The 12392-nt window shown below is 42.5% G+C and overlaps 1 protein-coding gene across 5 annotated transcripts in view; it reads left to right on the plus strand.

Moving 5' to 3' along the window:
• PUS7 (pseudouridine synthase 7) overlaps nt 1-12392 on the plus strand; it is a 57249-nt gene that overhangs the window by 24124 nt on the left and 20733 nt on the right. For all 5 annotated transcript variants that reach the window (XM_053897452.1, XM_053897450.1, XM_053897453.1 and 2 more), the window contains one exon: nt 1266-1343. In XM_053897452.1, coding sequence (XP_053753427.1) covers nt 1266-1343 — 78 coding nt within the window. The remainder of the gene's footprint in view (nt 1-1265; nt 1344-12392) is intronic.

Here is a 12392-nt window from a genome sequence, read left to right on the forward strand (position 1 = left end):
TTGCTTTACTAGACTGTAAACTCTTAATTCTTGGAGATTGACTAGATTGAAAACCTGAGACCAGTCAGATTTTCTCATAGGAGTGCAAATATAGCAGAGATGGAGTCTCTGAGGATGGGCCCGGTGCCGAAGAATTTTTCTTCCGTCATGGATACAGACACTGCAGCAAATCTGTGTGCAATGGAAATTTACTTTCTGATATATAGTAAACCCAGTTTAAACATGGTACACAGTGTGATACTTTGCTGTGGCTGCCATAACAAAATATCACAGACTGGTGGCTTAAGTAACAAACAAATTTTCTCACAGCTCTGGAGACTAGAAGTCCCAAGACTTGTTTTTTTTCTGAGGCCTCTTCTTGGCCTACAGATGGCCACCGGCTCTCCATGTCCTGCCATGGTCTTCCCTCTGTGTGCATGTGTCCCTGGCGTCTATGTGGTCAAATTTTCCCTTCTTTTTAGAACACTAGTCAGCTCGGAAGGCCCACCCTAAACTGGCCTCATTTTAACTTAACCCCCTCTTGAAAGGCCCTATCTCCAAATACAGTTACTGTTCTAAGGTAGTGGGGGTCAGGGCTTCCACATATGGATTTGGGGGAAAAGATCATTCAGCCTGTAGGACGCAGTACTCTGTAAGTGACATTTTATTTTACTCCAGTTGTTAGCTGTCTGGGAGAGAGTCAGTGGTACCTGTCTGTACCTGAGCCTGGGAGAATAGACCACTGGGGAGGGAGTTCCTCTCAGATCTGCAGTTGGGGAGTGCACAGATTTCAAGAAATTTTTCCTGTGGTTTTCCTTCTCACGTGGAACGGTTTCTGTAGAATACTTCTTAGTTAACGTAGTTACTTACACTTTTAACATCAAAACTATTCCTACCCCTATTTTAGCATTTGGCTTTCTTAATGCAAAAAAATACCATGTGTTTTTGGAAACTTCACATTATTATTAACTTTTTAAAAACTGAAGATGTAAAATTTTCAGAGTGGTTTGTTGTCAGAAATGAGTTTCTCTTTACCTTCACAGGTGTGTAATCTAATGAACAGCCTGCAATCAGTAGGAAATGCATTGTTTCCTTTGTGGTTACTGGCTAGCCAGTCTTTGAATGACATGCTACTCACTCACCACAAATGTTCTAAGTCGGGCCCTGCTAAGAAAGGAGTTATTTGGGTGGCGTTTACTTTCTTATATTTATTTTGAATCTTAAATTACGAGAAATACAGTTTCCTAATGGTGTGCAAGTTCATACGTTTGTTTTTGTTTTACCAGAGTCAAACCAAACATATTCTCCTACATGGGAACCAAAGATAAACGGGCCATAACCGTTCAAGAGATTGCTGTTCTCAAGTAAGTATAGAGTACATACTGGGACTCGTTCTGCAGAAACCCTAGCACCACCTTCCAGAGTCCTCCGCTCCCCCCTTGAAACGGTTGCTTCTGCCTATTCAAAAACACATTTTTCTTTTTTTTCTTCTTATCTGTATTTTGTAACATTTTTACAGCAAACAGGTATTATTTGTGTGGTTTTTAAAGGATTTTTGTGGTAGAGCCAGGAGAATAAGTGCTTCTTTCTCTCCTTCCTCTCTGTTGTTCATTCATTATTAATACGAGTTATTTAAAATTTAATTACAAAACAGTGAATGAGCCCTTTTGTTACACACCAGGGATATACAGATGAAAAGATGGTCTCTGCATTAGAAGCAATTATAATTTAATGGAGCAGGCAGACAAGTAAATCAGAACTTATCACACAGTTCGATAAAAGCTAAAATGGGGGGTTGTTGGGACAGACCTGACAACAAAGCGTGGGGCTTGCTTTGGGGGGCAGGCCAGGGAGGCTTGCACAGAAATTGGGATGTGCGAGTTTTCATCTAATCAGGGCTTCTTGGCCTGTGCCATCACCTTTTGAAGTGGGTAATTCTTTGCTGGGGGCCGTCCTGTGCACGTTTAGCAGTGGCCCTTGTCACTACCCACTAGATGCCAGCAGCATTCTCCCCCAACCCATTCCCCTGCTCCCCAGCTGTGACAACCAAAAATGTCTCCAGATTTTGCCAAATGTTCCCTAAAGGGCAAAATCGCCTTGGTTGAGAACCACTGGTCCAGATTCTAGAAGGACAAGTTGGAGTTTCCTGGGGCTGTGAGGGTCTGGGGTTGCTGGTTTGAATCAAGAAAACAGCTTGTGAAAAGACGCTGGAAACGAGTTGGGGAGCGCAGCACGTGGGGTACCTGGCAGGCATTTGAATCTTGGGGAGCTAGCAAAAATAAGGCTCAAGGGAATGGCAGGATCCAGATCCTGAGGGGCCATAGGACTCGGTGAGGATCTTGGACTTGACCGTGATATAATAAACAGAGGGATTGTGTGTAGGGGCAGGAGTAGGGGTTGTGACTGGAGCAGGTGGGTAACCCTGGAGATCAGGGCCATTGCAATGTCCTGGGGGTGGGAGAACGGAGCTCTGAACCCAGCCAGCTTAGTGAAAGGAAGGGGAAAAGATGTATTTGTAGCTCTGTGATGTCAAATTTAGGCTTTCGTCTATGCCCCCTCCTCCCCCCAAGGTAAGGAGTGGTGGGAGGGAGAAATAAAGGGACAGGAGGAAACTTCTGAGGGTTCTGTGTATGTTCGTTATCTTGAATGTGGCGATGGTTTCCTGGGCCTATTCACACGATAAAACGTGTACGTTTTGAATATGTACAGCTTACCACAGGTTAATTATGCTGTCATGAAAAGTCATTTATACTTGCTGTTCTCGCTTAAAGTAAATACATATATTTATTTGTAATTCCCATATTTTTTCATAGAGTTGAGGTGGCATCTCCTCTGCCCCACAATCCCCTGTAGTCCGCTGCTTTCCCACTGTTTGGATTCAGTTGCAGTGGTGTTGGGGTTAAGCGTCCGGTTGCACCCTGCTGCATTTTCCAGTCCTTTTCCTCCTTGACCTTGGGATGGAGGCAGGATGTAGTAGTGAAAGCAGAGTAAGAACATCTGCTCTCCGTGACTTTACTGTGTGTGCAAATGCTGATGTGTTTGAAAGAGAGCAGCACAAGATACCTGAAGAAGTTCTACTTGGTGGCCTGTTCCTTTTCTTCCCATGACACATAGAATGTGGAGTCCTCTGCTGAGAGTGGAGGGGCAGGAGTGGGGAGGGGAACTTGAAAAGAGTGTGAGGATTTGAAATCGCCTCCAGGGGGAGTGGGCCGGTGGGGGCTAGTCAGAAATGGGGAACAGCAGTGATTTGAGGGCTCAGGTTTTCCATCCTCCATGGATGTGGGACACAGAAGGTTCTTGCCTTCCCTTTGGGAGCTAAAATATCATTGTAGACAATTCCTGTGCTTTCTGGCTGGCTCTGTGAATTTTTTTCACATAAATTAAAAAATAAGTTAAAAAAAAAAAAAAAGTAAATTCATCGCCTGGCTGGCAGTCAGTGGAGCATGCAACTCTTGATCTCAGGGTTGTGAGTTCGAGCCCCATGTTGGGTGTGGAGGTGACTTAAAAACAAAATCTTTTAAAAAATAAGTTAGTTTTGTTTTCATCACAGAAAGAACGAGGTAGAAAGTGAAATTTAGCCATAATTGTCCTTCCTCCTAATTGCCTTATGCACAGCTCGGTGTGTTTTTTGTGAGCGACTCTTTTCCTTTGAACCAAAATATTTATATAGAATGTGTTCTTGTGAACAGTAAATGGTGTACCTCTTTCCCTTTTAGTACATAGCAAAAGATACTTAGATATATGGCGAATCCTAATTTATGAACTGTTACTCTATTTGGGGATGTTGACATTGTTTCCCATTTCTTGCTATTATAAGCAATTCCATGATAGACATATCGGTAGCTAGATCTTGGGCACATCTGTGAAAACTCCATTAAGATAAACTTAGCAGTGGAATTCTGACTTAAAGAGAATGTGAAACTCAGGTTTTGGGTTTTTGATACCAAGGCCTAATTACCCTATGGAAAGGCAGTACCAACTTACCACCTCTATTCTGCTTCCCCAGAATCCTCCCTAACACAGCTTGTGATTTAAAAAAAAAAAGAAAAGAAAAAAATCAGGGATGTCTGGGTGGCTCAGTCGGTTAAGCGTCTGACTTCAGGTCAGGTCATGATCTCACGGTTTGTGGGTTCGAGCCCCACATCAGGCTCTATGCTGACAGCCCAGAGCCTGGAACTTGCTTCAGATTCTGTGTCTCCCTCTCTCTCTGCCCCTTCCCTGCTCACACTCTGTCGCTCAACAATAAATAAATGTTAAAATTGTTTTTTAATAAAATAAATCATTTGCTAATTTGAGGTCAGAACATGGCATCTCCTTATTTTAGATTGCATTATATGATGTGAAATCTTTGAATATTTGGAATGAAGATATTTATCTCTCTTCTTGGTCAGCCACCAGGTGTCCTACTTGATCACACTGCGCTCTGTCTCCATAGCCCTTTGCTGCTTTTATCATCTTCCTGTTGACTTAGTAAGAAACCATATTAGACACCTCAGCGTTGGCCTTTGGAAAGCACATAGCACTTATCTCGCGGATGCAGGCTACACCCTTCGTTTGCTTAATGGATACCCGGGGCCAGGCAGGCGGCCTTTCCCGTGAGAACTGGTAGACAGGATAAACCCTCTCTGCCACACAGGCGTTTTAATTATTGCTGAATCGCTCAATCCTAGGGGTAAGCAGCATTGCTTTCCAGCTTCATGTAACTCTCCAGCCACCTCGTCATTTTCACAGGATCTCAGGCAGGAACAGCCTCATTCAGAATGATTTGTTTCTTTTCTTACCTCTTCCTGCCAGTCTCCTTTTTGAACCTGGGCCAGTTTCAGTGCCTTTGTTAATAAGGGCTGTTATGCAACCTGTTGCTTACGTTGGCTCCTTATGTTTGAGAGTGAGATTTTTAGTATTCCCAAGTTATTCACAGAATTCACTATGAATTTACAAACCAGAGAGCTCCATCTGAGGTCGTCAAAATTACAACTGTGAACAGTATCATGAAGATACTGTCTATACCACTTCATCTCTTATCAGGGAATACCCATCCTTCAGAATGAATATAGCTCCTGCTTTCTCCTGTGCCAGTGGGATTCAGAAATACGTGTCTGTTGTATGTTCAAGAATAGACAATAGAGGGGCACCTGGGTGGCTCAGTTGGTTAAATGTCTGACTTCGGCTCAGGTCATGATCTCATGATTTGTGTGTTCAAGCCCTGCATCAGGCTCTGTGTTGACAGCTCAGAGCCTGGAGCCTGCTTCGGATTCTGTGACTTCCTCTCTCTCTCTCTCTCTCTCTCTCTCTCTCTCTCTCTCTCTCTCTCTCTCTCAAAAAGAAATAAAGAATTAAAAAACTTTAAAATAAAGGGATTGGCAACAGAATGTGATCCATCCATAAGAAGGAATGGAGTACTGACGCATACTACAGCATGGGTGAATCTTTAAAATGTGATGCGGAGTAAAAGAAGTCAGGCACCAAAGGCCACATATGATCTGATTACATTTATATGCAATGTCCACAGCAGGGAAATGTGTAGAGACAGAGAGTAAGTGAGTGCTTGCCAGGGGCTGCAGCCAGCGGGAAAGGGGTTAAGTAGGTGTAGGGTTTTTTGGGATCATGGAAACGTTCTGGGATTAGATAGCCATAACTGTTGCACAACATTGTGAATATACTAAAAGCACTGAACTTTGTAACAGTTAAAATTACCAATTTTAGGTTATGTTAATTCTATCTCAGCTTTAAAAAGAAGGAAAACAACAGAGCAGGCATCTCCATGGCTCTTTCAGAGTACCCTCCAGGATCTCCCCAGAGCTGCCAGGTTGCCTTAAATATTTTGTTTCTGTGTAGTTGTTACTGACCAAAGAGGAGTTCTGTCCTCGTCTTCCTCACTCTGTGCATCATAATCCCTCTGCCTCCTGAATTCTTTGGGATATAGTTTCTGGATGAATTTATGCCTTGTTGGTTCCGCCAGTGTCCCCCTCTATATGCAGTCAATGCCTGGTGCCCCTTTGCTCATGGAGCTGCTCTGAGCAGCTGGTCCAAGGCTGGACCTGACCTGCTCTGTGCTATGTGGTTCTCAGGTTGGACAAGGGGTTGGTGGTGGGGTGGGGATGGAGTATGAGCTCTGCCCATTTCCCAACTTCTGGTTAGCTTCCTACATTTTGTGTTAATTAATGGGGCAATGACAGATTTTTTTTCTCAAATTTGGTCAGCCTGCTTCTGCACATATTGAACTAGGAAACAAATAAGCTGATTGATATGCATCAAAGAATTGATTGTCCTCAGAAAGTATAGGGAAATTTTCAGCAAAGAAAAAGAGAATTCTGTGAGATGAAATGGCAAGGTGGGGTTATATAGGTGCATTTTAAGCAATTTATTTAACTCAGTAGCAGCATATTTTTAACTAAGGAGTAAGATAAAACTTACCCAAGAATTTTTCACGTAACACTGGGACTTCAGACACTGCAGGGCACAGTTCACTCCTTTGTGGGGCTGCGTCCACGATCTGCTACTTTGGGTGTATAGACCAGGCACTTTGGGGCAGAGCTCAGCCTTTTATACAGGCCCGAGGCCCAGAATCCACTTTCAGACACACACCCACACTTCCAACTCTTGTATTTCAGGCCACAGCTGGACCATGTCTCCCGCTAGCGGGAATGAGCTCAGGGACCAGTGCTGAAAACCAGTCTAGAGCGTAAAGTATATTATTCAACAAAGTGAAGCACAAACGCTCTTCATTCTAGTAGTTCTCAGAGTAGCTATCTTTTCAGAGGAAATCTGAATTTAGAAAAACTTAAAACTGTTTTCTTATGTGCAATGATATACTATGCAGCATTATTTATAATTTTGAGAACTTGTGAACAACCCAAATGGCACAAATTGGGGAATCTTAAGTAAAAAAGTAAATTTCAATTGATGAATTATTTTCAAGCATATTGGATTATTCCTAATTTTATTTTATTTATTTTAATTTTCTTTTTTAATGTTTATTTTTGAGAGACAGAGACAGCACAAGCAGGAGAGGCGCAGAGAGAGACGGATACAGAATCCAAAGCAGGCTCCACGCTCTGAGCTGTCAGCACAGGGCCTGACGTGGGGCTCGAACTTGTGAACCAAGAGATCGTGACCTGAGCCCATGTTGTACAATTAACCGACTAAAACACCTAGGCACGCCAGATTATTTCTAATTTTAAAAAACCTCTTTACCAAAGTAGAGATGAATGTTGTCATAACAATATAAAAATATTTTAACATGACAAAATTTGAAAATCTCAAATGAGGGGCTCCTGGGTGGCTCAGTTGGTTGACTGTCCAACTTTAACTCAGGTCATGATCTCACAGTTCATGGGTTTGAGCCCCGCATCGGGCTCTGTGCTGATGGCTCAGAGCCTGGAGCCTGCTTCAGATTCTGCATGTGTGTGTTTCTCTCTCTCTGCCCTACTCCCACTCGTGCTCTGTCTCTCAAAAATGAATAAACATTAAAAGTCAATTTCAAATGAAAAGCCATTGTCTTATTTTTTTAAAGTTTATTTTCTGCTTGAGAGAGCGCGGGAGGGGCAAAGAGAATCCCACACAGGTTCCACACTGTCAGCACAGAGCCTGACTCAGGGCTCAATCCCACAAATGGTAAGGTCATGACCTGAGCCAGGATCATGAGTCAGATCCCTGGGGCACCTTGGTGGCTCAGTTGGTTGAGTGTCCGACTTCAACTCAGGTCATGATCTCACAGTTCTTGAGTTTGAGCCCCACATCAGGCTGTGTGCTCAGAGGTCAGAGCCTGGAGCCTGCTCTAGATTCTGTATCTCCCTCTCTCTCTGCCCCTCCCCTGCTCCCGTTCTTTCTCTTTCTCTCAAAAATAAACATTTAAAAAATTTATTTTTATTATTTAAAAAAAAGTTTTTTGATGTTTGTTTATTTTTGAGAGGGAGAGAGACAGTGCAAGCAGGGGAGGGGCAGAGAAAGAAGGAGACCCAGAATCCGAAGCAGGCTCCAGGCTCTGAGCTGTCAGCACAGAGCCCAATGCGGAGCCCGAACCCGTGAATTGTGAGATCATTAACTAAACCAAAGTTGGACACTTAGCTGACTGAGCCACACAGGTGCCCCCACAATGTACCTTTTTAAAAGGACATAAATCAAAATGGCACATGTGATGCTGTTATTTTAAAATGTGGAGTCCAAGCCACTGAGCTGCAGCTGACCTGGTTGCCAGTCTGTGTGTGAAAAACACTTGCCCTTTTCTTCCCTTGACCTCCTTGTTGCTTAGCACGACGAGCTGCATGGTGTAAAGCAGGTGGCGAGAACAGGAAAACCTGAGTGAGCATCACCTATCCTGCTCCTTCCTAAACCATCCACTTTTTGCATCAGAGGTGGGCTGGGGAGCGAGAAACGGAAGCTCCCCCTCAGCCCCTGGAACAACAGTGCCCAGAGTTCTGTTTTTCTCCACAACCAGTGGAAACTTGTAAAAACCCAGTAGTGAAAATTAGTGGGTTAGTGAACCCATGGAGGCCGACTCTGCTCTAAATGAGCCATGATAAAAAGTAATCACTACTCTAAGCCAAAACAAAACAAGTGCCCTTCTTACTAGGAAAACAACTGTAAACGTACTCTACTTAACGTACTTTTAATAATCTCCAACTAGGAATACTCTTTCTAAGGATGACTTAAATCCCAGACCTACTAAAAAAATATTCATGAACATAACTACAGTTTTACTATATAGTCCTTATTTACGGAAGAATGCCAGCTAAAGCAGGAGTGGTAGTACAGAAAAACACATCAATCCAGTAGTATTTGCTTCAGGCAATATGAATTCTCAGATACCTGAACAAGCTGATGCAAGACTGTGGGAGAACAGGGTAGTTGCCCAGTTTTTAAAATACCACCCTTCAGTTTACTAATTACAAAGAAAGGAAGGGGCGCCTGGGGTGGTTCAGTCGGTTAAGCATCTCAGTTCAGGTCAGGATCTCACAGTTCCTGAGTTTGATCCCCACATCAGGCTCTCTGCTGTCACTGTAGAGCCCGCTTTAATCCTCTGTCCCCCTCTCTCTGCCTCTCTCCTGCTGATGTTCTCTTTCTTTCTCTCAAAACTAATAAACATTTTTAAGTGGATGGATGGATGGATGAATGGATGGATGGATGGATGGTAGGGGAAAAGAGAGAAAGGTCCCATTACAGTAGAAAAACCTAGCAAGTACCATCATAACCCAGTGATTAAGTTTATACCATCAGTGATGGACAGACTGAACATTATTGCCTTTTGCTGTGATACACCAAAACCACAGTATCACCTACGTAATATGTGTACCTAAGTCTAATCACGAGGCGTCAATCAGGCAAATCCAAATGTAAAGGCATGGTGTAAAACAGCTGGCCTGGATTCTGCTAAAAGCCCGATACCAACGTAATGCAAAAGGCTGGGCAGATCCAGATACCTTAATGGCGAATAACTGGATGTCCCAATGGGAGTATGTGGTCCTCGGTTAGATCTTGAATTTTAGGAGCTTAAAAAAAATCGAAATTGTGTTACTGGGTAATTGAGTGAGTTTGGATATGGATTGCTTGTTGGTAGTGTGGAATTTCATGTTAGGCTTCCTGAGCGTGACCTGCTTGGTTAGGCAGGCAACTGCCTGTTCTAGGAGACACACACACAGCTCTCTAGGAGTAAGGTGTGATGTCTGCAACTAACTCACATGGGTCAGTCAAGCATTTACTTTGTGGGTGTTTATAGATCTAGAAAGAGATGTAAAGTAAATCTTGGGAAAAGTTAACATTTGGTCAATCTCCCTGCAAAGTATAAGGTTCATTACATTGTTGCCACTTTTCTGTCATTTGAATTTTTATAATTTAACAATCAGGAAATTTTCTGAAGTATAAACTACTCTAAATTCACAAAATGGGAGTTACTATTTGCAAAACGTGTGGTAAAGAGATTACCTTACTATATAAAAACAGCAAGAAAAATAATATCAAAAATAGGTTTAAAAAAGGCAGAGGCGGGGGGGGGGGGGCGGGTGGCAGCGGCACCTGGATGACTTACTTGGTTGAGCATCCTAGCTCTTGATTTCGGCTCAGGTCACGGTCTCGTGGTTCATGAGATCAAGCCCGGCATCAGGCTCTGCGCTAACAGCGCAGACCCTGCTTGAGATTCTGTATCTTTCCTCTCTGCCCACCCCTTGTTCATGTACACGCTTGAGCTCTCGCTCTCTCTAAATAAGTAAACACATCTTAGAAATAGGTTAAAAAAATAGGTAACAGAAGAAACAGGCAGTTCGCAGTCAACGTATGTAGAAATGTTTAAATGTCCCTTGCAGTAGGAAGTATGTAGGTAAAAACCAAGATAAAATACCATTCTTAACAGACTGGCAGAGCTCAAAAAGGTTTATAATATGCTATGGGAGGAGACACAGGGATGAGGCAGCAGCAGGCACTTACATATTAATAGTGGGAACATAAATTGATAAAACATTTTTTTTTTTAATTAAAAAAATTTTTTTTTTTTACCATTTATTTTTGAGACAGAGAGAGACAGAGCATGAATGGGGGAGGGTCAGAGAGAGAGGGAGACACAGAATCCGAAACAGGCTCCAGGCTCTGAGCAGTCAGCACAGAGCCCGACACAGGGCTCGAACTCACGGACCATGAGATCATGACCTGAGCTGAAGTCGGACGCTTAACTGACTGAGCCACCCAGGCGCCCCAATAAAACATTTTTGGAGGGCAATAGGGATTAAAATTTTAAATCCACATCTAGGGATTTATTCCAGTCATGTACCTATATAGATGCACAAAGAAGTATGTGTAAGGTTATTTGCTATAGAATTGTGTGTGATAACAAAAGATAGGTAGCAATTTAAATGCCCTTCAAAGGAGACTGGTCACGTAAAGGATTGAATATCCATGTAGGACAGCAGCCATCCTTGTGCCGCTGGCCAAAGAACGAGGCAGCTTCAGAAGTACTGCGTGAATAAAGTAAACCTCGGATTTTCATTGTTTTTTTTGAAGTTTATTTTGAGAGAGAAAGTGCAGGGGGGGGAGGGGCAGAGAAAAGGAGAGAGCATTCCAAGTAGGCTATCAGTGCAGATTCCAACACAGGGCTCAGACCCACAAGCTACGAGATCATGACCTGAGCCAAAGTCAGACGATTAACCAACTGAGCCATTCAGGCACCCCATCAGATATTCATTTTTAAGTGAAAAAAGCAAGATGCTGAACAATTTATAATGTAATGAAATTTGTTTTCTAAAAGGGAGGATCTGGGTATTAGTTACATGGTCGTGTTTACTTTGTGAAAATTCATCAAGCAGAACACTTATGAGTTGTGTATTTTTCCATATATATGACATTTATGTTAAAAGCGTCCCAAAAAATACTTAAAAGAGAGGAGACAGTAGGTACTTACATGCTTCTATATACAGAAAGTGTTTCTGGAAGGAAACATGAGAAGCTATTAACATTGGCTACTGGTGGGGAGAGTTGTTAAGGGCTGGAGAAAGGACAAAAGTTTTTCAGTCCTCTATTTGTTTTTCTATTATTATGTATTACTGTGTATTCATGTATTCTGTGTATACATGTATTCATGTATTACTACTTAGGGATTTTTCATGAACACTTTCTAATACCTTTTAAATCATAGCAAGGTACACATTCGTGGTAAGATTCCATCTCTATCTGTCTGTCTATCTATCTGTCTGTCTATATCTATCATGTGTTTAAGAAGAAAAGACTGGAGGGGTACCTGGGTGGTTCAGTTGGTTAAGTGTCTGACTCTTGATTTCAGCTCAGGTCATGATCTCATGGTTTGTGGGTTTGAGCCCCACATCAGGCTCAGCGCTTACAGTGAAAAAGCATGCTTCAGATTCTCTCTCACTCTCTCTCTCTCTCTCTGCCCCTCCCCTTCTCTCTCCCTCTCTCTCTCAAACTTTAAAAAAAAGAAAAAGAAAAGAATGAAAAAAAAAAGAATGGGAGGAATTACAAAGTTAGGTATTAACATTGTTTTCAGGTAATGAAACTATAAATTGCCTTTCTTTGTACTTTTCCAAGTTTCCTGTAGCAAGATTACAATATTTTTCTGAAAATGGGACTGACTCTTTAAAATGTTTAATAACAATCTCTGCAGTTGTATGGGATTGCTCTCTGCTCTTATCCCCTTGCCGCACCCTTCCCCCGTCACAAAAAGTAGCAGATTGTGCCTATATGATTGTCCCATTACTCATTATAAATAACTTGAGGCTTTATGAGTATAAATATGGCCCAGGTTACATCTGTCCAATAAGAATGAACCAGTATCATTTTGCTGGAGGAACAGTCCAGAGAAAAATGGAAAGTAACGCTCACCCTAGCTGCTGGGGTGCCTTTTTCACTCTTCATAGCGTGCTGCAGTCTGGTTTCAAGTAGAAACAAGTAACAAGCGTCCTGGACTATTTTTC

Source organism: Panthera pardus, unplaced genomic scaffold (assembly GCF_024362965.1).
Source record: "Panthera pardus isolate Hobbes unplaced genomic scaffold, ASM2436296v1 HiC_scaffold_8, whole genome shotgun sequence".
NCBI classification, from domain to species: Eukaryota; Metazoa; Chordata; class Mammalia; order Carnivora; family Felidae; genus Panthera; species Panthera pardus.